Below are 27,563 nucleotides of genomic sequence, written 5' to 3' on the forward strand. Positions count from 1 at the left end.
TCTTTCACCACTGCCACCTCCATTAGACCCTTTATAACACCATCTGCCTACTCCTGCGTTCTTCCGTGCCTCTTTCACCACTGCCACCTCCATTAGACCCTTTATAACACCATCTGCCTACTCCTGCGTTCTTCCGTGCCTCTTTCACCACTGCCACCTCCATTAGACCCTTTATAACACCATCTGCCTACTCCTGCGTTCTTCCGTGCCTCTTTCACCACTGCCACCTCCATTAGACCCTTTATAACACCATCTGCCTACTCCTGCGTTCTTCCGTGCCTCTTTCACCACTGCCACCTCCATTAGACCCTTTATAACACCATCTGCCTACTCCTGCGTTCTTCCGTGCCTCTTTCACCACTGCCACCTCCATTAGACCCTTTATAACACCATCTGCCTACTCCTGCGTTCTTCCGTGCCTCTTTCACCACTGCCACCTCCATTAGACCCTTTATAACACCATCTGTCTACTCCTCCGTTCTTCCGTGCCTCTTTCACCATTGCCACCTCCATTAGACCCTTTATAACACCATCTGCCTACTCCTGCGTTCTTCCGTGCCTCTTTCACCACTGCCACCTCCATTAGACCCTTTATAACACCATCTGCCTACTCCTGCGTTCTTCCGTGCCTCTTTCACCACTGCCACCTCCATTAGACCCTTTATAACACCATCTGCCTACTCCTGCGTTCTTCCGTGCCTCTTTCACCACTGCCACCTCCATTAGACCCTTTATAACACCATCTGCCTACTCCTGCGTTCTTCCGTGCCTCTTTCACCACTGCCACCTCCATTAGACCCTTTATAACACCATCTGCCTACTCCTCCGTTCTTCCGTGCCTCTTTCACCACTGCCACCTCCATTAGACCCTTTATAACACCATCTGTCTACTCCTCCGTTCTTCCGTGCCTCTTTCACCACTGCCACCTCCATTAGACCCTTTATAACACCATCTGCCTACTCCTGCGTTCTTCCGTGCCTCTTTCACCACTGCCACCTCCATTAGACCCTTTATAACACCATCTGCCTACTCCTGCGTTCTTCCGTGCCTCTTTCACCACTGCCACCTCCATTAGACCCTTTATAACACCATCTGCCTACTCCTGCGTTCTTCCGTGCCTCTTTCACCACTGCCACCTCCATTAGACCCTTTATAACACCATCTGCCTACTCCTCCGTTCTTCCGTGCCTCTTTCACCACTGCCACCTCCATTAGACCCTTTATAACACCATCTGCCTACTCCTGCGTTCTTCCGTGCCTCTTTCACCACTGCCACCTCCATTAGTGTGCACCACATCTTCCTCTTTACACCCTCCGCTCCCACTCTATTCATCAATCCAACTCATGCACATGAAGACTTTCCAACTTGGCATGTCTCCTATCGGGACTCTTGGCACCATTTCAGCAGGGATCACTTGCCAGCACTCCCTCCAATTGTATGGGGCACAAACCATAAACTCAATTTTTATTCTTTAAAAAATCGGGATACAAGGCCCTTTTCCGCTGAAGCAGTTCTGCAGTAAAGTGCCACACTCCCCCCCAATTGCACTGCACCTACTTCTCGGGGCACACATGTGTGCGCTTAGCTGTACTCTCACTGCCCCTAAAGCAAGCGAAGAAAAGCACAGATTACAAGCCTAAAAGCACTGTGCTCTGACAATTTCGCCAACAAAACGAGGATGTTTGAACAAAACTCCTGCACGCATATACTGCAGAATTACTTGAAAGTGAAGACTCTTCCTAGGCATATTAGCGGGCCCTAAGCCCGCAATGAATCAGCAGTGTCCTGTCCTTTGTGGTCACTGTACTGCCTATGGAATTCCTATTAGATCATGGGATAATCAGAGACTGCTCACAGCTACAAGTGGTGCAGGGCCTGGTTGCATAACGTGTCTCAGTGGAAGGAAAAATGCACCATTTCAGGGAGGTTTTGGAACAAGATTTGCAGTGAGGGAATAATGCAAACACTGCGTGTGCATCCACCGATTCGTGCGCAGACTGTATTTTGCACCAGTTGGTCAACATCACTGTCAGTATCAAATTGGCCCAGACCAGCAGAGAATTGCCAGAGGACAGATTCATTTCTGTAATCTGTCTCTTTTCATCTGATAACTCGGCAGAAAATTGCATTTTGCAGTAAAACCTAGGCATTCTGACACACAATGAGCCCATGGGGCAGGTTTCACGCTCTGACTAGCATTCCCAGTCATCTGCAGAAAGCAAGGAGCCATTCTTGATTATTTGTTAACCTTTTTGTTTTGCTTCAAGTTTTAAGATGAGGGAGCAGTTCGCCCATGTTTCCTTTCAGAGGTAAATTATCTCGGTAAGATATTTTTTGACTAACATGGTTTCAATGTTTTATTTCCAGCGACAGATGATGGCACTTTTAATGAGCCAACACTTGAGAAAGTACAATCATTTCGCAGAGGAAGCTATCAAGCAAGTCTGCGGTATGTCTGAAAAGATAATAATGTGTCAAGGCACATTTCCCAGTTTCAATCCTGGCAGGATTCTTCTCACAAAGAATGCTCAACGCTGCATGCTTAATTGCATCAATGAGAATTCATTTGTTCTTTTTCTTTGCTCTGCTTTTAATAATCTGTATGATATTTGGGTAAACGTTCTTAAGTCGGGTACAAATTATGCTTTCAAATTGATTGTCAAAAGTCACTTGATATCAAATGCAGAGTGGAATGTAATCACACGCTCATCATTGCATCGCAATAATGAAAAGGTATTGTTTAAACGGAATTGGACAAAATGACAGAGTTGAAAATCCTGAATGCGTGATTTGGACTGTTCGGAAATTCTGAACGGCTGAAAGGTTTGACCAAATCTTGCATTCTGTACTGGGGACTGTGAGGGGTGTTCCCCACACCCTTACTCAATATATTGTGAGCAGGGGTCGCAGGGGTGTCCCCCGCAGCCGTCCCAGAAAAAAAAGGAAAGGACCCTGAAGCGCCAGTTCCCCATCACGGGAAGTGAAAGGGAACAGGCCTCACAGGGACATGGCGAGTCGGAAGCAAGGTTAGTAGGGTGTGGGGGTGTGGTTGGGGTGTGGGTAGAGGTGTGGGTGGGGATGTGGGTAGAGCTGTGAGCCAAGTCGGAAATGTTCAGGGAGGAAAAGACCAAAGGTTATTTCAGAAAAATTTACTTTGGTCTTTTCTCCCTCGAAGATTTCTACCTCGGTCTTTCAACACTGATCAATTTAAACAGGGGCACAATCTGTTATTAATACGTTTCTATGGTAAAACAATGGGGAGGCCTATTTATTTCTACCTGTGTTTCAATGAAATGCAGTTAAATGCCTATATCATCTACCTTTTAGTAAAGCTATTTTACATTATATTTTATTTTCATAACATACTTTTAAAGGAAGTACACGATCCAACTTGGGTTTCTTCTCTTTCCAGTCCACCACCTTCCAAAGAATGTCTTGCAATTTGTTAAAGAGGGAGGTGGCCCGGACAACTGGGTTTGAGGTAGAAAGGTGGTAACTGTATGAAGGTATTGAGCGAAGCTGAGGTGGTAAAACTCAGGGGTCCTGATTTAGAAAGTGTTTTTCAGTGGGACTTCCCTATTGAAAAAGGTTTTGCAAATCAGGCCCAGAGTGCACTCACCATCAACACCCATTCATGATGCGAGGTTTCTATCCCTAACCAGTGGGCATCGTGAGGATCAGTGCACGGCCTATCACCTTTCCATGCAAGGTGCATGGAGTTAACCCTCCCAATGGGTCCTGGAGGGGCTTGATAGGGATAGAGATACACATGGCCCCACAGGCAGACATTATGCAACTACCTCAGCACAGGCGCCCATTTCTGACTAGGAGTTCGGCCCCATATCCTAAGTAGAAGAGATTTGTGTAGGAATATGACGTCCTCAGGGCACACACGCTTTGTGCCTGATGGGCCCAAATGGGTAAAGAGGGTCTAATGTGAATAATACATTTTTGGTGGTGACTGGGGGTGATTAATGACTGAGGGCTTCGGGGAGTTAGGAAGTGTAAATAGTCTGGGATTATAGATTGCAGCCTAGCAGACCTGGTGTAAGGACCTAATGTGTTGCTATGGTGTGTAGGGGAAAGGTAATAGGGATGTATAAAGGAGAAGTCGTGCATGAGTGTAGCAAAGTAAAGCACATGAAGGTGTCAATCAAGGATCTTTGAGAGGTTGACTACATTTCAAAGATGGCAGTGAGAAGATCAGGAAAAGAGACTGACATAGATCAGATGATGTAGCTGGTTTGCATGTCTTTTCCTAGGTCATTGCGTTTAGTGCTAGATGTGCGCATAGAATGTAACTTGATGTATGAACCTTCACCAGCGCGACATAAAACGAGAACATAAGGGACAGTTTAGCGACCCTACGAAAGACCTGAAATGAATCTAGAGGTGTGGTGGAGAAATGACTCATGGAACAAGTGGAAGAAGCATTTTAAGAGGATGGGTAACAAATTGAAAACATTCTTAGGTTAGATTCTCTATGTCATGTCAAAGAGCTGAAAAGGGGTTAAGTGGGTCGAGGGCCTTAGGTCAAGAGGAATTGGTGGTCAAATGAGCTTACAATAGAATATTTCACTGGTGCCATGCAATAATCCCAAATTTGGGGCATACTAATATGAGTCTCAGAACACATGATAAGGGAGGAGTATCAATATTGAGGAAAGCCCTGAGGGATGGAGCCTGTAGAGCTTAAAGGTGTACAATAACATTCCAGTGAGTTTGGAATATAAACCTGGAGTGTAATAGTGGTTTGGCGAATTTACGAGGAAAGAGTCTGATGGAGAAGTGCTTACCGATGACAACAGGAACGACGTGTTTGAGGACCCGACTCTGATGTATGTGGCGAACAGTCAACAAGTCTGCAATAGTCATAAAGGAATTGCACCAATTTCTGAAAGCCATGTTGCGACCTTATTCTAATGGGGGCCTGAACGCCACTAAAGTCGGGTCCACATTATTTGTAGTAAAACCAGTCATTCCATGTTTTTACCTGTAATTTTAAGCACAAGATCATGTTCGTCATTTAAGAGCTAATCCGGTAAAAATGGAGGGATTTGTTATGTGCCAAAATTGCTGCCGAGCCCTGCCAACGCATGACCGATGAAGAAGTCCAATGTGGTATTTATTTATTTATTTGCATTTGTTAAGTGCGCTTGCAGCCCGTAAGGCATCGAGGCGCTGTTACAGAGGATACGCAAATTTAGGATTACAGATAGGTGCCAGGAGGGCTCTTAGTTACAGATTGGTAGGCAAATATGCGGTGGCCGATACAGGTATGTGTGGGCAATGCCAGATTTCGTCATCAGAAATGGGGGATTTAGGTTACATTCTGATTAAAGCTGACAACTGGCCCCCTGCCTATTTAATCTACATTTTAAGTCTCTGGTTTGTGTAATTTAACAGCATTTGACATTTTTTACTGGTTTTAGTCTTGTGAAAACTCAGGGTATGTCATGGTTGAGTGAGCATTTACTTGTCCATTTACATTTAACAAAAATAAACCCAACCTTACAAAAACCCTGCAAATGTGCGCAACACGGTCACCGTCAAGGGCTCAGATAACTTATTAATGCACATGTTTAACAAGTAAATCTGTCAGTCCTGCAAACGGATATATGCGGTCAAACGTATTTACTAATTTGTCGGTATCTATGGGGAGTGGGGCGGGGGGAAAGACAGTGTTCTAGGATGTAAGACTAGGATTGCCTACTGTTCCGGAAGTGGAGCACATTTCAGAAGATACGTCTTCCGTGTTGGTTAGAATTATGTGGCAGTGTGGACATTGTTCATCAGTGCATAGGCAACAGTTTGGATCTATGAACATTTACTAATTGTTTGCCTGATTTTGTTGCTTTTTTTACCACAAACAGTGGGGGGACCCCCCATACCGTACCTTCCACCACCCACTACCCCTTTCTCTATACCTTACAACAACTGTTGTAACTGAAAACATTCTGCAAAAGAATTTAGTGAAATTGCCATTTGGCAAACGTAAGTAATGCCAACATTTTTGTTATGTAACACTGCTATCAGAAAAGGGCACTGAGTGGGTATGAAAAAATGGAAGGGCGAACCAACATGCAGTTTCAGAAAGGAGGTAAAAAAGATTAGAATGATGAGGAAAAAGTGTGAGTTCTCTGAAGCTAGGAAGCGGGCAATCTGAGAGTGATACCCTCAGTGGGTTCCTGAGGGAAATGACCAAAATCAATTGGTGAAGAAGGTTCGTAGAAAGTGACGCCTGATGGAACGCAGAAAAGGATGGTGAGAAGTTTGATGAGATACACAGCGGTTTGTAAATCCATGTGACATAGCAAAGGAGAGTGCGTGGAGTGAGTGTCAATAAAAAGTGCAACAGAGAGAATAAGTAACGGAAGAGGCTGCATTGCATCGGTAATGGGGCAATGAAGACCTATGAGAGCCCCCTGTGCCAAGGTTGGACTGGGCCATAAAATTGTCTCGGGCAACAATGGAAAAAGTGGGCCACAGTTGAAATGGCAATGTATTCCTTTTGTGACAGACTGTTTGAATAGTACCAAGGGGGTGCGTTTTGATCAGATGTGATGCAAATTCTGCAGTTTAAAGAATATTTATTCAGCAACACTGGTCAAAACTACTAGCCACACCGTGAAGTAACTCAACAAATTGGCCCACATTGGCCAAAAAAAGTGGCCCACTTTGACCAAAAAAAACTGGCCCACACCACCATGTTGTGTTTTTGTTTCAGCCATGGGCCTGTTGTCCTATAGGCCCGTCCTAGCCTTCCATGTGCCTAATTAGGCCCGAGCACTGGCAGTGCCAACATATATAGAGAAGGAGGGGTGCATATATCCTAAATTATATCCTGAAATACAGTCAGAAAGCGAAGTATAACATTCAAACAGAGGGTTTTATGACAACATGCCAATACGTTCGATAATTGCATGGAGCAAGAGCCAATGTATAATGAACAAAACAACATATAACGTGCATCGTGCACTGAATACCCTTTGAAAATTATCCACTAGTTGTTTGATGTGGAGGTAGCCAAAGGGAAATGTGTTTGAACATCAAATCTTTGATATATGTAAAATGTCCTTTTCTCTAATAGCTGATAAGCACATATAATAGAACTAACAACATATAATGCAATGTAGCAGGGCTGAGCACTCAACCCATGGAAGGATTACCAGTCTGACTCTTGTCATTAGTAAAGCACTTCAAATAGATCTTCAAGAGCTTTTACCTCTGATAGCAAACTTTGAATTTACCTTCTAAAATGACAGGGAGTGCTTAGATGCACCTTTTATCTGCTCCCACAGGAACTAGAGTTTTCCCTACTTAGGTGCAAAATATTGAAGAATGTCCATAGGATGATTTAGATACTATGGGTCACATTCTCAGACATTTTCTGGCCCAATTGATGAGAGATGCTAACCAGCTCGAAACCTATAAACCGAAAAATATTCGTTCAGGCTGTGAACCTACCTGTCTTTGATTTACTCAACTCTTCATTGGGAGGCATACAATCATTTGACGGAGCCGTAATGTGCTTAACATAAGCATGTAATATGACATCTATACCCTGCGAATTATGTTTTAGATCATTTCAAAAACATGATTGACATGTTTCAGATAATATCAGAGGGGTTTTGAACGTGTTTATATGTTTAGTTCTTTTTATTTTGATATCTGGAGTGAATGTCATGGATTTGTAAACTGTGTGTTTTAAGTTTTAAGTTTTCATGTTGCCTCTTTATTCTCGCATGTCACAGAGCCTCCCTCCGGCAGCGATCCAAATCTCAAATCTCTGCTAATGTTCCGGGCCCTGAGTTATCTATTGGCGTGGATCATTCTGAGGTTGTACATCATGCCACACACTATGGAGCGGATCCTGCAGCGAAGAAAGAGGTCAGCAAGAATAATCTTTATCAGTAGCACACAAGATATAGTTGTCTCTTTTTCCAACAATGTATTTAAATTTCATAATATCATATGGACAAGGTTAAGCAAAGTACAGTACAATACGTTTCTGATATAAAGGGTATGCTACAAGGCAACCAACATTAACATAGATTAGCACCATGTCTACCAGGAAAATCAAAATCCTTAGTTCAGACTTCAATCTCTAGGATTCAGTACCATGCAGCACATACAATAGTGTCAGAAAGCCTAATATATGGTGAAGTATTTTAATACGCAGGGTCTGTATGTGCAGTTCTCGTTAGCTGAAGAGTAATCCATGAATGGGGCCCAGACCCTCAAGGATTTCAGAAGTGATTCTGATAGTATCAGTGCTAATTGTTCCATCGCTCACTCCTCACACACCCTGCACCGCCAAATTGAGGGCAGCAGGACTTCAGGGCACTTCTGGTGTTGCGTCATTAACAGCCTAAACGCATTGTGCAGATGTGTGAGGAGTAAGGCCAGTGACCCGAAACATGATAAAGGCCATCTTCTCCCGAATCAACCAAAGGCAGTAATAGGGAATCTAGAAGTACATGCAGAACACAATTTTCATGAATTCTAGCCACAAACTACTTCAAGTAGATTTGGACATTTGCACACAACCACCATGCGTGGCCCACGGCACCAATTTCCCTGCAGCCCCTCCAACATGCGGGGGATAAGTAGGTAGAAATATGTGTATACGCTATGGGAAATTCTACATAAGCACATTCTTTTGTGGAGGTACACTTAGGTGCTTTCTGAATTCTTCATCAAATGCAGGCCCATTATTCAGGGTCAATGGAAATACCCATATGTTCCTGCTAGCTGACCGTGTATGGTAAATTAACCCCCAAATCAACTTTCTCTGGGATGCAATCTAGTCTAGAAACACAACCTTTGCTAGTACCATCTACAATAGTGAGCGCTAAAGGAATGATATGTCTAGTTCCTGCCCTTTGCACAAGATGACTGGTGGGCCAGTGGCAGAATTGTGTGTGTGTTTTGGAATCTTTCTGTTTATCTATACCCAAATTTGAGTGTGGCCTCAAAGGGTGAAGTGTGAACCTTAGTTATAAAAGTCTGTTAGGAACTTTAAGGCACCATCAGCCCAGGTTTTCTGCTCGGTCTCATCCATGCGGGAAGTCCTGGTTATTGATTTTAGGTGAATATGGGCCCAGTACAGAGTCAACCCACCATTAATAAAGGGTAGCAAGTGATGATGCCAATAGCCCCCCTTCATTCTGTTCTGCTTACTCAAAAAGATATGGGAGGATTGCGGTATTTCAGAAACCTGCTGCTACGCTGCTACCAAACTTGATTGATTGCTAGAATGTATCCAATCAAAGATATGGAAATCTGAACTTCCGAAAGATAGTGCCTGAGATCAGGGATGCCCAGGCACCCTCAGCGAGGGGAACATAAGGAGAACCTGTTTTTGTCATTCTGGGTTAGTCCATCACCAACATAAAAGGTATGAAATTCACCTTCATTGCAATTATTTTGCTGATCCATGAGTGTCCCTGCCTCCCCTTTTGAAAGATAATAGAACAATTCAGGAAGCTTCTGAATTCCTGTGTTTAATTCCTGAGTAGTGTATAGAGGCCTCTGCACATTTGAAGGTGGAATTGTTCCTTAAAAGAATGGACTTTCTGTGTAGTTTAATCCTTTGGATTTGTTTTAAAGAACTGAAAAAAACAAAGACGTTGTCAAAGTCGACCAGTCCCCCCATAAAGGCAGGGAGAGATAACATTGAGCTTTTAAAGAACAGTAGAGCATCATCAGCATGTAGAACAATGTTATGCTCTACCCCACCACTTCCTAAGCCTTGGATACCAGCATTAGCCCCAATTCTACATGCAAACAAGTCCACCGAGAGTGCACATATAAGTGTTAGAAAGGGGCAGCCCTTGCATCTACTGCTGGAGAAATAAATTGAATCAGTTAAGGCCCTATTAATTTTGATTCTAGTTAATGGTGTTTGATACATTGCAAGAAACCACCTTAAAATGCATGTACAATTTGAATGATACTAACAAATCCTGAATCTACACAATTAAACGTTTTGTTTGCGTCTAATCATCTAATGCCAAAATCAAAGTCCTCCCAAGAGCATCTTCCCAGAACAATAAGGTCATTATCCCAGCGGTTATTATTGTGGGCACTGCAGCTGATGATAAAGCCTGACTGAGTGATGGTAAAACTTTCTTTAGCCAAATGTCCAGGATCTTGGCATACATGTTGGCATCAACATTTAGTAATGTGGTTGGGCAATAGGTCCCCAATCTAATCCATCCTTTCCGGGATTTAAAATCTGAGTCATGGTAGAGTTGGCCATCATGAGTGGTAACAAAGCTACCTCACATAAGCAATTGGACTGTTTCACCAGCAGGTCTAAGAGTTGTGCCTTAAACATCTCATAACCGGGAGGTAAGATGCCATCTGGGGTGCAACTTTGTTGTTCTGTAATAGGTAATTGTTGAGTCAACTTCTTCCTAGGTGATGACAACCTCTAGGTCAAGGCGTTCACTTTCCAACAACATGGGCATGTGATCAGGTGATTTGCTTGACAGATTGTAAGAGAATAATTTCCTTATCCTTCTAACCATAAACGAGAGAGCCTTTGTGCTCTCCTAGGCAACCAATACATTTCTGAGCATGGATCGATCTACGTTCATAGGTTAGAAATCTATTAGCCATATTCCCTAGGGAATAATAAACCTGCTTTGTTTGGAGCCATGAGTAAGACCTCCTTTTAGCCAGATGAACCTCTCAAATCGCCCTAGCTATGAGTAGATCCCTCAAGGTGTGATTGCATCCTTTAGTCCTATGTATAAACTCCCATGTATGTACTTGTTTCTTGAGTTGAACTGGCGTGTTCTCTGTACCCTTAAAATACACTGTAACACACATTACAAACTAACTGTATAATTCCGCCTTCAGGTTGTCCCACATAGCAAGCATCCTCATAGCCACTGCAAACTTTTCAGAGAAAAAGTTTATTATCATTTTGGAGATATCTTCACAGACAAGTCATGTCTAAATTGAGCATCTTTTGGGTGCAATGGTGATTTAGGAGGAGTGATAAAGTTGTCCACTCTGACAGTTGCCGAAATGGGGGAAGGGCCAGAGAGGTGCCGAGAGGGCTCCAGGTTCCATGGTGTCTTCTGCAAATCAAATAGATGCTATTTAGGGCATAATGTCAGTTTCATCAGGGTTCATAAACCTCCACTCATCAATCAGTTCCACCTCCCTTATTAATCTAACCAATGATAAAGTGATCCTAAAATCCATGCACCAGGGATTTGACCCTCATTGGGGTTGATCAGATAAACTCTTTACCATCAGGAACCACCCATTGGAATCACTAATGGATCCTTGTTTGGAGAAGGGGACAGCCACCTCCTATTTCTCTCTACTACAAGGCGGAAGTCATCCTGGGGACATAGGTGAGTTACTTGAAGCATAGTGATGCCTGCAACCACTGTTTGCCCACCAGAGATAATTCCTTTATGATTCATTGGATCATTAAGACCCTGAACATTCAAAGGGATGACTGATATATTAGCCATACTTGCTAACTGTTCCACCCATACCAACTATGAAGTATATTATCGCTTCATAAAATTCCCTAACCATAGCACGTACTTTAAAAAAAGGTTACTATGCATAAAATGTTCAAATCTAAAAATGTTGGGAATGCCAATGTTAAAGTTTAATTATCTAGTATTTCATGGTATTTTGTTGTGGTTTTTTGCTATGGTGGTATTTTTATAGTGGTAAAACTAATTTCAGAATACTGCCTGATAATAGTTTCACCAGGGCCACTAACAATGAACAAATACTGGATGATAATGGCTCATGCTCTCCTGTGATGTTTTATTTACAATGTCACACTTATGCCATTTTGGCTGTGTTTCAACAAATGTAAAGCATGCAAATGAAATACAAAAAAGTCAGTCAGCCTCTCTAAGCAAAACAATTTATTGCAAATAACTTTGTTTTGAGATATTTCGTACCGCCCGTTTATCTCACTATGCATGTCAACTCAATCACACTGAATGCAGAAGAAATACACTGAAACTAAATTACCTTTTCAAACTTGTTCTTTATCATTGACTAGAATTATGCAAGTTACACAGAATGACATGTGCGCCCACATTGTAATTCACAACATGAACAATCAATGTTTTATCTGTAATAAAGTACAACAAAGCTGGCAGGAAAAAAAGACACTCTGAAAAACAGCAAAACCTTGAGAAATAAACACAGTTTTACATGCACATTTAAATTTGTATCACTAATGCAGCACCTAAAATGAACTGAGCTGTTTGAGCTATGCTAGATAGTATCAAACAGCCACTTCATGCCCCTCAATTAACAGCATTATTACCTAGGTTAAGCTGTCAATATTTCCTGACTCAGCTTAACAGTGGCCCAGGGTCATTCACAGATAAGGTCACTAGAGACTTTGCAGCTCTTCTAAGGATTGACAACTCAGGAGAGAGACAGTCCAGCAGACAGCCTTTTGCTCCCTCCGTCAGTGCAAGAATAAGAACAATGCCCAGCAACTCTGCCTCAAACCCTTATCATAAAATCCCCATCACTCAAGAGCACCTCCCTTTGACAAGTTCATCTCACTAAAACATCACATGATTTGCTCTGTGCCTTTTAGTCGAAACACACACTGCATTATTGAATAGAACTTATTACATTTCTTGGTGTCCCACAACAAAGCCATGTTTTTATATAACAGATCTTCACATTCCTCAGCTTACAACCCATATCCAGCCTGCAGGTTTAAATCATTTTTCTTTTCCATTTTGAGAGCATCATGTATTTCGCTCAATCTGCATCCAGCTCATATCATGGACTAATTTGCACTAAATGTTATTATGGGAATCAGTTACATGTTAAATGGGGTTGGGTTAATTAGTATATTAGTTTCTTGTTAGTATTTCTTTGGAGTGCAGCTCAGCCCATCAAAATAGCATTATGGAGCAAAGTGATCATTTTACCGCATGAACTCTGAGCATTGGCATCTATTTAAATTCAGCGTGAGACTCATACTCTTGAGTCCATCAATGAGCCTCACCTCCTTGGCCCAAGTTAAAATTCACACTCTCGCCTTAATGTGAATGCTGAAATGCAGAGTCTAGATTCCTTCAGCACTGATGTATGTGTGCTTGTTTATACTTCATTTGCAAATGTTACTGTTTGCTGGGAAATATGAATTAAATATGACAGCCAGAGTATATGTTGTTATGAGCTAGTAATTTTAAGTGTTGCATGTTTTGGGGTAATTGAATTTAAGGTGTATATTAATCCTATTTATTTAAACATTACTGTGTGTTTTTAGAATGTATTTTATATTTAGTCTGTATGTTGGTTTCGTCTTGGTGTATGCAGTGAAGAAATGCAAATGTACTGATGTTTTTTTCATTTATCATTTGTAGGAGTGAAATAAGGTTCCAAGAATGTTCTGTACAGTGTTTAATAATTTGTTATACCCTTTCGTTGCCATGCCCAACGTCTATGGATTCTAACATTTAGAGATAGCAACTTTAACTTTTTGGATTTCCTCTTTTTGAAAGGAAAATGTATTTAAGTGTTCACATGCATTTGTTCATACACATAAATTATTACTTGTTAGTACCCGGTGAGGGCCCAATCAGAGTGAGAGATTCAACAGCCATTCTTCCTGGAGGGGGGCGTGGCCGCCCCTCAGCCAATGAGGAGGCTTGAATCGGGGCCATCCCCGCTCCAAGCCTCCACACGACTGGAGGCTTCCATCGTCCCCCGCCGGGGACCCAGGTACGTTTTTTCCCCCTCCCTCCCTTCCGCCCTCCCAACCCCAAACCCACTTACCTTCTAGTCTTTTTTTTTCAGGAGCAGACGCGCTGGGAACAGAAGTGTTCCCAGTGCGTCCACTCCCGATGACTGCCATGGAAAGGGAAAATGGACTCTGTTTTTCCTTTCCCGGCAGCCATTTTCTTGGTCGTTTTGTTTAATGTACTGAAACGTTTCGGCACAGAAAAAAATGCTTTTATTGCCCTGGTCACCAAGATCTTGCGTGCTTGGGTACTAAAAGCAATATGACCCTTGCGGCGGGGGCATTACCAACTCAGGTAATGACCCGGGGCCTTCGTTAAGGCCCTTGCTTTGCTCGAGCCTATAACAATGGGGCCCGGGGCATTACCTGAGATGTTAATGCCCTTGCCGCTGGGTCATATTGCTTAATTATTGAATGCCAGTGTAAGCAGATTTGGCGTGGATTTTGCATAATTATCCTCATACTACATGGAATGTATTCAGTGTTGTAGTAAAATGTCTAATTATGATAACTGGGCCCCATAATATTTAACTAATACGTTTGTGGATGTTCATTTCTTCAGACTGTGTCTTCTTATTTTTGGTACATGATGTTTTTGTTTTGTAAAGGAATGGTGGAAGTTGTTATGTGATAGTATGTGAAATAATACAGTTCCTGAAGTAATACTATAGGATGGTATGGGCTACTTTCAAAATGGTGTTTGTATTTTGTATTGTATTGTACTTGTCATTTATGTAGTGCCTTTTACCATTATTACAGTCTCAATGTGCTGTTAGTGGGAACACCGTCGGAGAAACTAAGTCCTGAGTGTTGGAGGTCATGGAGTAAAATTAGGATGCGTGTATGTATTTGGCCAAATAAGGCTTAGCAGGGATAGCCAGGCTTTTCTAGAGAACAAGCCATGTGGACGGACATGTGGGTGCGAGAAGGGTCGGAAGATGGTGTAAGTGCTATAGACTCGCTATGTGTCCAGCATGCCTGAATTTGTCTAGGTCTGTGCTGCATTCTGATGTCAGAGGTGTTGAGGTGTACTCTGGTGTGAGTAGGCAGAGAGGATTGTGAACAACATGAACACATTATGGTATGGTCCTTGCTGTATTCTGAAGTGTGCGGGTAACCATGCCTGCGGCCAGTGTCCCACGGAGTGGTGTGTTGTATATACCTGGCACAGTTTGGTGGTGATTTGTTGTTTGTACACTTGCTCAGGTAATTGGCTTCTTCTGACGATTCTTGAATCTGCAATAAGACAGTTAACGAGAGTCAATGCTCCAACTATTTGCAACAAGGGGAGCACAGGTTGCACTTCCAGGTTCTTCTCGGTGGATCATTTGGTGGCTCTATCCAGCTATCGAGCACATTACAGAACCTTTTCAATTGTTACCTTTACCATGGGTGTGCCATCCAGTAGATCATGCATGCGCAATACCTGCCCCCCCCTTTCTTTCCGCATAGATTCTGAGGCTGGTTCTTGATTGCCATCCTAGGGTATTTCACAGGGTATCCCCACCAGGCCTACTGGTGTGGGACATGGCCATGGCCCATGTGTTCCCCTGACATTTACCACAGTGCATACAATGGCAGTCACAACCCTTGTGAGTGCAATTTGCCTGTTTTACCATATATACTGGCTGCAGTGGTGCATCGATACTGTGACATTTCAGTTACGCAGGGCTGTGATTCAGCTAGTGGTGCTTGAGGGAATCCACAGTCATGATTAGTGTAAGCTGTTGTGTGTGGTCTGGGTCTCTGCAAAAGTGGCTGCCGCTTCCAGGTGCATCGAAGTTGGGGTTGCTGCGAATGCAGCTGACGCTGCCTGGTGCTGAGTGTTTCTAGGTTAGGATTCAGGTTTCAGGATAATGCAGCAAAAAGCCAGGTTTTGAGGACTTTTTTGAAGGAAAGGTAGTTTTCAGTGTGGAGGCTGTGCAGATGAAGAGTGTTCCTGAATGTGGGAGCTAGGATAGAGAAAGCCAAGCCACCAACTTAGTGGAAGTGGCAGGTTCTGGATATAGAGTTGATGTGTTTGGAGAGAGATGGGTCTGCGTCCATGGTGCATCCGAGATTTTTAATGAGGTTGGAGGTGGTAGATGGTGCTCCCAGGGCAATTGCCCATTGTAAATGTTGGGGGTTTAGAGCTGTTTTTCCACAAATTAGGATTTTTGAAGGAAAGGTAGTTTTCAGTGTGGAGGATGTGCAGATGAAGAGTGTTCCTGAATGTGGGAGCTAGGATAGAGAAAGCCAAGCCACCAACTCGGGTGGAGTGGTAAGGGGGAATAGTGAGGACGAGAGCTGAGCCTGATCAAAGGTTTCTGGGGGGTTGGTAGTGGATGATTTTGTTCTGAAGGAACTCAGGTCCTGTATTATGTATTATGTGATGCACATGGCTTTGAAGGTTGTTCTTAGGCGAACAAGGAGCCAGTGCAATATTCTAAGTGTGATTAGAGGTATTCTCTGGGCGAGTGGGCAAGGAACAGTCTGGCTGCTGCATTTTGGATTTGTTGAAGTTTCCTTAGCTGGCGTGTTGGGATGCCAAGATCGAGGGTGTTGGCATAGTTTAGGTGTGAGATGATGATGGTCAGTATTGCAGAGCCTTATTTGGGACAGAAGAGGTAGGCAACAATTTGTTCTAGCATGCATTAGTGGAAGTGGCAGGTTCTGGATACAGAGTTGATGTGTTTGGAGAGAGATGGGTCTGCGTCCATGGTGCATCCAAGATTTTTAATGAGGTTGGAGGTGGTAGGTGGTGCTCCCAGGGCAATTGCCCATTGTAAATGTTGGGGGTTTAGAGCTGTTTTGCCACAAATTAGGATTTTGAATTTCCCCGGTTGTGGATTAGGTGGTTGGTTGTCATCCATAGGTCAATTTCAGAGAGGCAGGTGGCGAGGTCGGGAAGTGGGGAGGCTGAAGTATTGGGGATTTTGAAAATTATCTGTTTTTCATCTGCGCAGTTGTAGCAGTTAAGGTTGTGTTAACAGGTGAGAGCTGGCATTGGTCTTAGGTAGAAGTTTAAGAGGAGGAGTAAAATGGAGGCTCCTTGTGGCACCCTTTTTGTGACGGGGTCAGGGGCAAAGGAGAAAGGATTTGCGAGTGTTTGTTAATAAAAGAGGTGATCCAATCAAGGGCGATGTCTTTGATGCCTACGGTGAGGACCCTATTCCTGAGTATTGATTGGTCAATGGGATCAAAGACTGCTGATTGGTCCAAGACGATGAGAGCAGCACACCCTTCTCAATCTGCAATTCTTTTTAGGTTGCCCCTGATAGAGACCAGTGACGACTCCATTCTACAGAGGGGTCGGAACCCCAATTGGGTTGGGTCGAGGAGTTTCTTGGCTTCTGTGAAAAAGCCAAGTTGCTTATATGTGTCAGGGTCAATTAGTGTATCAATGAAGTGGGTGTTGGGTGGTAGCTTGAGGGGGAGAGTGGATCAGGGCTGGGTTTTTTGAGTAGTGGTTTGACATGGGAGGTTTTGAAGGCCTCTGCAATGGTGCCAGATGAGAGGAATTCATTTATTATGGACCGGGCTACGCTGCCAGCACAGGTGGAGGTGAGAATCTTTTTTAGGACCAGAGGTGGAGCAGGATCTCCAGGCGGACCCGATGGACGGCTAATTGCTAGTATGTTGGTATAGCAGTGTGAATGAGGAGAAAATTGGCCTGGGTGATGAGGAAAGGTTTGGGTTTGAGAGAGGGGTGGATGTCGAAGGCAGGATCCAAGCTAGTTTTGTGGTGATGGTACAATGGGCCTCATTAAGAATGTCGCGGCCACGGAATGAACAGTGCCGGTAAGGGACTGGACCCATTCATTCCGGGCCGCCACATTACAAGTTCTGCAGCAGGCCCTGCTCTGTACACCTGACCCGACCAGATGTGCAGAGCGGGACCCGCTAGCAGACCAGGATGCTAACAACGGGCCCATTGTTAATGGACTCATTGTTAGCATCCTCCCCATTCCCACTGACCTCTCTGGGGGCTCAAATGGGAATGGGGATGTACCAGGTCCGGGTCTTGTGAAAGGGAATTACCGGGCCCTCCAAGGTCAGAATGGCCCAGTAAATCCCCTTTTGTGGTACTCATACCCGGTCCAAACTCGCAATGAGGCCCAATGTCTTTCAAGCGCAACATAATGAAAATTGGGTGGAAAGTTCATCACAGAGGGCTTGAGAGTTAGGGGAGCGGCAGTCTTAGGCAACTAGGCGAATTCCCCAAGGATTCTGTGGAGTTTTCTGCATAGGTTTTTGAGTTGGAAATTCTGTTTCCATAATGTTTCTTTTTGGTTTATTGATTTTGTACAAATATTCCCTGTTCAATCTTGCAAGGACTGTTTTGTTTTTTGGGGTAGGGTTGATCCTCTACGTTCACTCTAGGCAATGCTTGAGGGTTTTGAGAGAATTAAGGGGCGGGGTGTACCACGTTTTTGTATGGGGCTGATTGATCATTGGGAGGGCAGGCGGGAGGGTGTGGGGGGTCCTAGCTTTTGCGATCCATTGGCGAAGAAGTCGATGAAGGGGTGTCCATCCTTACAAGAGAGATCCAGTAGTATAAGAAGTAGGGAATTGACCAGGTCTGGGTTTTATTTCAGAGAGGGAGAGTGACTTGTGTGGTTGAGGGGATGTGTGCAGGAGGTGGAGGGGGGAGAAGTGTCCAAGTGAGAAAGGTATAGCGTGGTGATCAGTCCAGATGATGGGCCGAGGCAGGAGCGGGTGACTTGACCTGTTTTGCAGAATGGTGCATCTAAGGTGTGTCCTGCAATGTGGGTCAGGAGGGAAATCAGTTGTGTTAGGCCAAGAGCTTCCAGATTGTAGGTGAGAGAGCAGTTCATGGGGTTGGCAGGAACATCAAACCAGATGTTGAACACTCCTAACAGAGTGAGTGTGAGGTATTGGATCAGCATGCTTGAGATGGAGTCACAGAGAGAGTCAGTGAAATTGCAGTCATAGCCGGGTGGCTTGTATAGGAGAAGGAAGTTGTGGGAGATGGATGGACTGAGGAGGAACTTAGTGAGAATAGATTTGCATTTAGTGTTGCAAAGTAGATTTTCAGTGGATATTACTGAAAAGTGTATTTTGTGGAGGATGGCTAGACACCCATCTCTGCTGGGCCTGTTAAGTACAAACAGGGAGTAGACGGGAGGGAAGGCCTCATGTGCGATGGGATTGAAGTAATTGCTGAATCAAGTTTCAATGAGAAATAGGAAGTCTGGGTATTCAGTGGCTATGAGGTCAAAGATGTTGTGTTTATTTTTGGCGACCGATTTGTCGTTGATGATTATACAGGACAGTGTGAGAGAATTCTGCTGTATTGTTGGCATTTGGAGTGGTAGTGGGGGATGTGAGGGGAGGGGATAGGGGGTTTCTGGGGGCAAGGTGGGAAGTTCAGAAGGAGGGAGGTTTAGAGGGAGATTGAGCTGGGAAGGGTGTTCTGGAGGGGAGGTGAAGAGGGTCTGCGCTGAGCATGGCCTGTGCGAATTGCGGGGAACTTGTGGGGAACAGGTGTGTGCAAGAGGGTGCAATGGTTTGGTGAAGGGGCTGTGTTTACCAGGGTGGCTCGTGCTGCGCTGAGGGTGGGGAAGTGTGAGCTAGTTGTCTGAGGGGATGTGATGGAGGGCATTGAGGTGGTAGCTGAAAGGCGATGACACAGGTGGGTCTGAGGATGGGTTCAGGTTTATAATGTGAGCGCACACTAGGGTGTCAAGACAGAGTTTGTGCCAGTTGCATGCCAATGTGCTGCCCAAACTGCCTTATTTCTGGGCAGTTGAGGGGAGTGGGTGGGAGCAGTCGGGTGGAGGAATCAGTGAGAGTGGACAGGGTTGGAATTGAACAGGTTGGTTGAGTTGTGGGAGTCAGGGCCTGGTGAGTTCTGAGGAGTTCTGGAGAATACCGTGCCACTGAGTTGCCCGAGATGGTTTTAGACTGGTGAAGCATCTGCCTCATGAGTGGGAGGCTGCTGAGAGAGAGGGAGAATTTGGTCTGTGGATGAGTCAGGGGTGGGGATGGGTGAGGTACATCCAGGCTGTTAGGCAGAATTACATGCAGTACCCTTTGGCACCACTACACACAATTAAGACTACAGGTGTATGCACAATCTCACCTTTGGTACAAGCCAGTACTACACAGTTATGTGGTAGTAGTGGCTGAGCAGCCAGACTTATGTCAAGAGGGATGTGAGCAGTACTAGATGTTACACAAAGGACGTGCAATCACAGTAGTTCAAACAAACACTATTCAAGGTTTCTTGGTAAAAACATATACATTTATTTACACATTTGCTTAGAAAACATTCCACTAGTAAGAAGCAGCTCAATATCACACTATAATACACAACAGTACACAACCAATACGTTTCTGAACAAGTTAGGCTCCCATGAAGTGGGAGCAAAATGGCACTTCAGTAATTTTCAAAAGGGGTAGAAAGACAACGGTTATAAGAATCAAATCACAAATACTTTCAGAGGCAGGGCAAATAGTTTCAGTCACTACACAATGCAATTCAATTCAATAGGCCTGGGCCAAAGTCAATAGTTCAGTGTCTTGGATAGGATAGCACAGTTCTGGTAGTGAACGGTTAAGTCTTTGCCAATGTTCAAAGAAGTAGTTTGCCAGAAAAAGAGTTATACCTCGGTTTTGGAGCGAACAAGACTCCAAATTTGGGAAAGTTTCACAAAGTTTCACCGCGGCAGAAAGGATTTCCACACCGCGTTTGCACAGTACCTTAAACCTTAATTAGGAAGAAAAGCTGTAGCTGAGGCAGTTGTTCCTGGCAGTTCCTGCAGGTCTCACTGTTCCTAAGCATCAGTTGTGGGGACAAGAAGGAGGACGTCGGAAGGTTCCTGCACTGCCCAGGGAAGAGGCCACAAGCTTGGCAAAATGTTGGTTTTAAGGTGTGAGTGCCTTAAAATCCACAAACTGGTATCCTTCTCACTGGCTATCTGGTTTTCAACAGCACTCTGACGAAAATTCGACCAGTATGGAGAGGGTGTCCAGGTGGCTTACGAGTTGGTTGTTCCCACCAGCTCAAGGGAAGAAGTTTTCCTTGAAGGGGCTTCTCTGTTGATGGAGTTTCAGGCAATTTGGATCTGCAGCAGGGCTTCAACGGGCAAACCACCGATCCAGGAGTTGCAGCAGTCGTCTTTTTTCAGTTCCTCTTCGGTTCATATGTTCCAGTGGTCGACTCTGACTTCCAAGTCCCAGAGACGTGCTTTTAAACAGTTTTCTCCCATTCATTCCAGCCTATCTGTCAGTCACCCAGCAGGGCGGCTGTCCTTGCCGGACAGTCAGCCAGCCAATCACACCAGAGTGCATTCAGGTCTCCTAGGAGACTAAGCACAGGCAGCTTTGGGCACCTCCCTCACATCCTGTCCACCCCAACACTCAGGCACCAGAGGAGGGCTTCAGCACTGAAGCCCGCCAAAGGGCATCGAACAAAGGGACCACACCGGGTTTGGCGCGCAGAGTTAAACACAAGAAGGACCTTTCCTAAAAGAAACGGTGAAAACAGATGACCAGAGTCCGTTTTTACAGAGGGGTCTTAGGCGCCATATTGAAAAACATGGCTGACCCCATTTTTAGCAACCGGTGTTCGCGGTCGGGGAAAATCATGGTAGTTCATTCTAAAATCCCTGCCACCAGCCATTTCAAGAGGAAAGGGTAACATCTGACTGTTACATGAGTGTGTAGACACAAGGGATGCTAGGCAACCCCTCCAGCACTCTATAGGAAGATAGTGTGTGCTGGGTCTATGATTTAAAAAGACTAGCAAAGTCAATTTAACTTTACATGCTCTGGGAGACAGTAGTCAGTCCCAGAGAAGGTATTTAAACCTTGGGAGAAAGACACGCCTGTGACACTGCACTGAAGGTGCTGTGTGACACATAAGAAAAAAGATGATGCCTATGGAGTTGTTTAAAATCCCATATCCAAAGAACACAAAAGTAAAACACACATCAAAATACATGAAAGAGTGGGAAACATGGCTCACACTCTTACCACGTAAAAATTAAAATCCTAGAAATCCAGCAAAGTTGCTGGGGGTCTCAAATGTTAAGGGAAATTAGCACATTCTTGAGAATTCTCCCTAACACAGGCCTGCATGGCAGGGCAAGGAATGAGAGCTAGTGTTAGCCATAGTCAACTTTAGCAAAGTGCTCAGGAGACACTCAGGTTCACCTTTGGCAGAGTGGAGGAAACTGTCTAGGATCAACTTTGGCAAAGCAGTGGAACTCACCTAGATTCAACTTTGACACAGTGAGAGAGGACACTCAGATTCAACTAGGTCGTAGCAGATCAAAACATCTAGATGCAACTTTAGCAGTGCAATAGATACACCTGGAACAGGCAGATTCAATTAGGTTGAAGCAGAGGAAACCACCTAGATTCAACTTTAGCACTGCAATAGATACACCTAGATTTGACTTTGGTAGATTGTGATAGGGGGTGGGTAGGCCTAGATCTAACTTTGGCAACAGCAAAGGCAAACGTGCAGATTTGGCTTTAGCACACCAAAGAAAAGCCTCTGATTTAACGATGGCACTGCTATTTATACACCTATATTAAGCTTTGGTACAGTGAGGGAGAAAAGGCCTAGACCTTACATTGGCAGCCTCAATATGGAACACTCAGATTTAACTTCGGCACACAAAAGGAAGCACTCTGATTTATCTGTGGCCCTGCTATATAAACACCTAGATTAAACTTTAGTGGCATGAAGGAGAAAAGGCCTAGACCTTATATTGGCAACAGCAATGGAAAAACACTCAGATTGACTTTGGCACACCTAGTACACGGTCTGATTTAATTTTGGCACTGCTTTAAAAACACCTAGATTAAACCTTGATGGTGCGAAGAAGAAAAGGCCTAGATCTTAGTATGGCAGTATCATTGGAAAACACTCAAATTTACTTTGGTTGTATGTTGAGAAGGTTTTGAATTTGGTTTATCTGTTATTTCATAACTTTACATAAATACTTTACGTTGATAGACATTGTCTGTTTTTGAAAACCAACAGTGCCCTAAAGGCATTCTTCCATGCTCATTTTGTTTTTATTTTTTTGATGCATGTTTATGTGTTTGGTAGTTTTAGTAATGTTATGGATGTGTACTACATTTCAGTGGAGCCTTCCTTTGACTGTTACGTTATCATCATATTTTCAGTTGCAGTCGGCATAATGTTAACTGGCTGTTCAATATCCCTGATAATAAATCATTGCATGTGTCTTATACTTTGTTTCTGAAATACGTTCTGGGCTGTGCATATAGTTATCAATGTATGTTTTATTCTACACAATTCAGCCTAAGCATCTCATTATGAGTTTGGTGGTGTAGTACCTTTTTGCTGGTAGTTCTGTTACCACTACATTTTTTGGTGCTAACAAAATTACTGCTAATTTTAACGCATTACTGATTTTTGGGTTTGACATTGAAACGGAAGATACCTCCAGCAAGATGCAGGAGGTAAATCCTCAATTAACATGCCAAACAAGATGTAGATATAACATGGGCAGAATGAGTTCTTGAGTGTGTGTGTGTTTAATAGGAGTTTGTTGAAGGTGTTGTCTTTTGAGCTCTAGGGATATGGCATTGCTATTTAGAATACACTGGTGTTGAGTAGGTCGACAAGAGAAGCATTCTTTTGTTCCTGTTAAATACATTTATTTTAGTAGCTGGAAATAAACACATTACTCTTTTGATAAGATATGCATCTTTAATATTGTCAAATTGAATTTCTAACACCTAAATGGACAAATGATGGCAATGTTTTTGGAAACCTACAACATGTCCCTTTACAGCAATGACCAATCGAAATTCTTCATTTACATTTTGATGTCTAGGTATTCTGCCTTACAAACAGACAATTAAAATTCTGTCACACCCAGTTGTTCGTAATACTGTATGTGCTAGTCAGTTCAGCTTCTTCTTTCATTTTTCTTGTTAAGAACTGTAGCAAATAGGGCACCTCTCAGGGTGCCAAGGTGGTCGCCGGAAGGACTGCCAGAAGGGCATTGCCACCATCCAGGTGTGATAGTTCCAAGGCTTTGAAAACAGATCTGAAGTTGTTTGCCAGGATGAAGGGCTTGACGTTATGCAGGAGGGCAAATTGATAACATGTCTTGTGTGTCTACCTTGCTTTGTGCTCATTGAAGGGGAGCACATAGCAAGGAAGCACGTAGCAAGGAAGCACATACCAAGGCCATAGCAATGAAATACATAGCAAGCACAAGCATGGGGTTGCGTATGGTTTCGTTTGTTGTGCAGAAAGTATCCCTCTGACCGTACACTGTGCAATATCTTTCTTAATTTGTTTTGGGTCTGTTTGTGTGGCTGCATGTTTTATGATATGTTTTGGCTCCGTTTGTGTATGTTGATTATAGTCATGTTTGCATGCAGTGATGTTGTGCTGTTATGTTGTGGCACATATCTTTATTTGATGCATAACATACTCCTCACATCCATGCTGTAGTGGGATGCAGTGCAGTGACTGTGGATGTTTTGTGTTACATGTTCTTTCATTGCAGAACACATGCGTTCTTCCTTAGTGTTCCTTTCGATGTATGATGCGTAAACTATTCGTTAATTTGTTTGGCCCCTGTGATGGTGTTTCTTTGTGAGTTGTATGATCTTAATAGAGAATGTTGTTTGTCTATGTTTGTGCATGCATGTTTCTTTATATTTGTAGGCTGTACTGGTGTGCTGTTGTTGCTGCTGTGCTTGAAGCTTGAGCTTGCGGACTCATAACACCCAGTACGGCCCTCACTGCAAGTCTGCAAAGCTAAAGGTCAGACTGATGAATGGAAAATCATGTTCTGAGGCTGAATCACATTTAGCCACTGCGTGCAGTATAATCTTCCATACAGTTATAATGTGACATTTGTAACAATTGTGTTTTTCTATTGTTAGGAAATCATCGAGGAGGATGTTGAACCAGCATCTGTAGCCAGAATCCTAAAATACAATGCTCCAGAGTGGCCTTACATGCTGTTTGGTGCTATCGGTGCAGCAGCTAATGGTGCGGTCACCCCACTCTATGCCCTTCTGTTCAGTCAAATTCTTGGGGTAAGAGTTTGTTAAAGCATTGTGATCATTTAAGAATTATTTAAAGCATACATGATATTGTTACTTTATGTAATGTTTATACATGTCTTCAACATGTGATCTTTTTTTCTGTTATGATGGGAGCGGGTGATTACGTGTATTGGGTGCAGTCATACAGAGTTCATCGTCTCAGCATTTCTGATCACGGAAGTATAACTATTTTGAGAACTGCCCTTTGGATTCTTACATGAACTGTACCCACATGCCTTGTCTGTTTCAACTACTGTAGATACACACTTGTGAGGAATTACCTTGTCAGCTTTATGATAACTAGGGGTGAAACAATTCCCCAAAAAGTAAAAAAAAATGTGTTCAATAAAACTTCCTGTTTTTCTATGGGAATTTGGAACCATTCAAAAAATGATCCCCAAGATGTCAATTTTCGAGGCATTGTAGTTGGAAAATGTCATCCAAATCCACCAAGAGATTCAACGGCTATTAGTAATAGGATTTTGCAAAAAGTTAATGCAAATTGGTTTTAGTGCTGAGGTTTGAAGCCTGCATTTCGCTACATGTTTTAAAACAATTACTCCCATGATCCCTCACCATTGCCTATGCTGGGGGGGAGATAGTGGAAGTTGTAATGTAAAACCTCTGAAAATCCAAAGGTTGCAAACTGCCACCGGACTGCTTCTGAAATTGTAGGCTCCTATGTGCAAGACCTGCTTTCTGTTTTCATGGCACCATTATTTACAATATATATTTTTTAAATGTTGGACCTTCTTAAAATACAGGGTGCTAGAATGAACTCTGTTTCTTTAAATATAGTCAAACATGTTTTGCCAGGACTGGTGTTTATCAATAAGGTCACTGAGGAGGTCACAGGTGATGTCCTAACTGATTTCCCATATGATATCATTATTGATGGCATCTGACATGTCCTAGGTGATGTTTATCTGATGTTGTCAGTGATGTAATTCTTGATGACATCAGTGTGCTTAGGAGCTGCACAATGGGGGCCTCATTGTTATGGTGATGTAGATTCCAAAACCTGCCACGTTTCAGTGGTTTTCTAACATTACATCGCCACCTTAATGTCACTTCAACTAAAACTTATTTTCACTGAATTACAAGGGTTTTGCTGCACTGAACTTATTACTCTTAACTGTCCCTCAACTGAAGTTTCTTCATTGAATTTCAAGGGTTTTGCTATGCTCTACTTTCCACCATCTGCAATTCTACCTTTTTGCTCTTCTGATTACATAGCTGTTGTCATATCCTGTGTTATCAATATGTGTTCTTCAGTTGCTCAACATGGGGTTTATCAAGTATTTCATCTTTTGTTGTCCACTACATAAGAATGGATTACTAATGGTGTACTATGAGGAGGAAGAGGGACGTAGGGTAATGCAATAGATTACTAATGGAGTTCTGGAATGAGGAAAGGGGATGTGGGGTTAATGCAGTGGGTTTTTAGCTGTGTACTGGGATGAGGAGGAGGGAGGTGGGGTAATGTAATGGCTTACTAATGGGATATTGGGATGAACACTGTGAATAAGGTGTCATTGAGAATTTTGGTGAGGAAGAGAGAGGTGGGGTAAAAGGGTGTTGGGAAAAGAAAAAGTGAGGTGGCATTAATTAATTGGATTACTAATGCATCAAATTACTAATAGGGCTCTGTGTTGACGCCGAGGGAGGCAGTGTACTACCACAGAATACTAATGGGGTACTGGAATGAGGAAGAGTGAGGTTGGCAAATGCAAATGCCCAGGATTATTAATGGGGTACTGGAATATGAAGAATTAGGTGGGTAAGAGAGGTACAGTCATTGGGTACATTGATGAGGAAGGTGGTGCTGGTGGCGACATGCAATTGATTTCTAATGGGTTACTTGGATAAAGAAGAGGGAGGCAGGGTAATGCAACAGATTACTAATGGGTATACTGGGACAAAGAATAGGGAGGCACGGAAATACAACAGATTGCAAATAGGGTACTTGGACAAGTAATAGGGAGAAGAGGTAAAACAACATATTACTGATGGTGTACTGGAATGAGTAGGAGGGAAGAAGGTTAATGGAGTACTGGAATTATAAAGAGAAAGGTGGCGATAGTGGAGCAAGAAGGAGTTGGGGTAAAGCAATAGATTACTAATGGGCAGAGATGAAGAAGCAGGAGGTGCGGACAGTGCATTGGATTATGAATGGTGGATGTGGGGGTAATGGAGTAGTGGGATGAAGATGAGGGAGTTGGGGGTAATGTAATGGATTACTAATGAGATTCTGGAATGACGAAGTGGGAGGTGACAGTAATGTAATGGATTACTAATGGGATTTGGAACAAGGAAGATAGTGGTGTGACAATGAATTGCTCTTGGGGTAATGAAATGGATTACTCTTGGGGACAAGGAAGAGGAAGGTGGTGGCAAAGTCATGGATTGATAATGGTATCCTGAGACAAAGAAGAGAGAGGCTGGGGTAATGGAGTACTGGGATGAGGAAGAGGGAGGTACCGGTAATGTGATAGTTTTCTAATGGGTTACTGGGTCAAAGAAGAGGGAGGAGGGGTAATGCAATGGATTACTGTTGGGGTTCTGGGTTGAGGAATAGGAAGGTGGGAGCATTGCAAAGGTTTACAGATGGGGTACTAGGACGAGGATGAGGGATGTGCAGCAATACAGAGATCGAGAAAATCAAGGTTTTCACTGGGGAAGTCACATGAAAAGCTTGACCATTCAAAACAAAGACTATGGCATGCATTGCCACCATTCGATCTTCTGTT

At 43.4% G+C, this 27,563-nt stretch overlaps 1 protein-coding gene across 1 annotated transcript in view; it reads left to right on the plus strand.

Moving 5' to 3' along the window:
• Positions 1–27,563, plus strand: part of ABCB11 (ATP binding cassette subfamily B member 11) — a 329,082-nt gene that overhangs the window by 231,855 nt on the left and 69,664 nt on the right. Inside the window, exons 18-20 of the mRNA XM_069616256.1 lie at positions 2,370–2,451; positions 7,757–7,892; positions 24,649–24,804. Of these exons, the coding sequence (XP_069472357.1) occupies positions 2,370–2,451; positions 7,757–7,892; positions 24,649–24,804 (374 nt within the window). The remainder of the gene's footprint in view (positions 1–2,369; positions 2,452–7,756; positions 7,893–24,648; positions 24,805–27,563) is intronic.

This window comes from Ambystoma mexicanum, chromosome 9, assembly GCF_040938575.1.
Source record: "Ambystoma mexicanum isolate Mex_15411 chromosome 9, UKY_AmexF1_1, whole genome shotgun sequence".
In the NCBI taxonomy this organism is placed as follows: Eukaryota; Metazoa; Chordata; class Amphibia; order Caudata; family Ambystomatidae; genus Ambystoma; species Ambystoma mexicanum.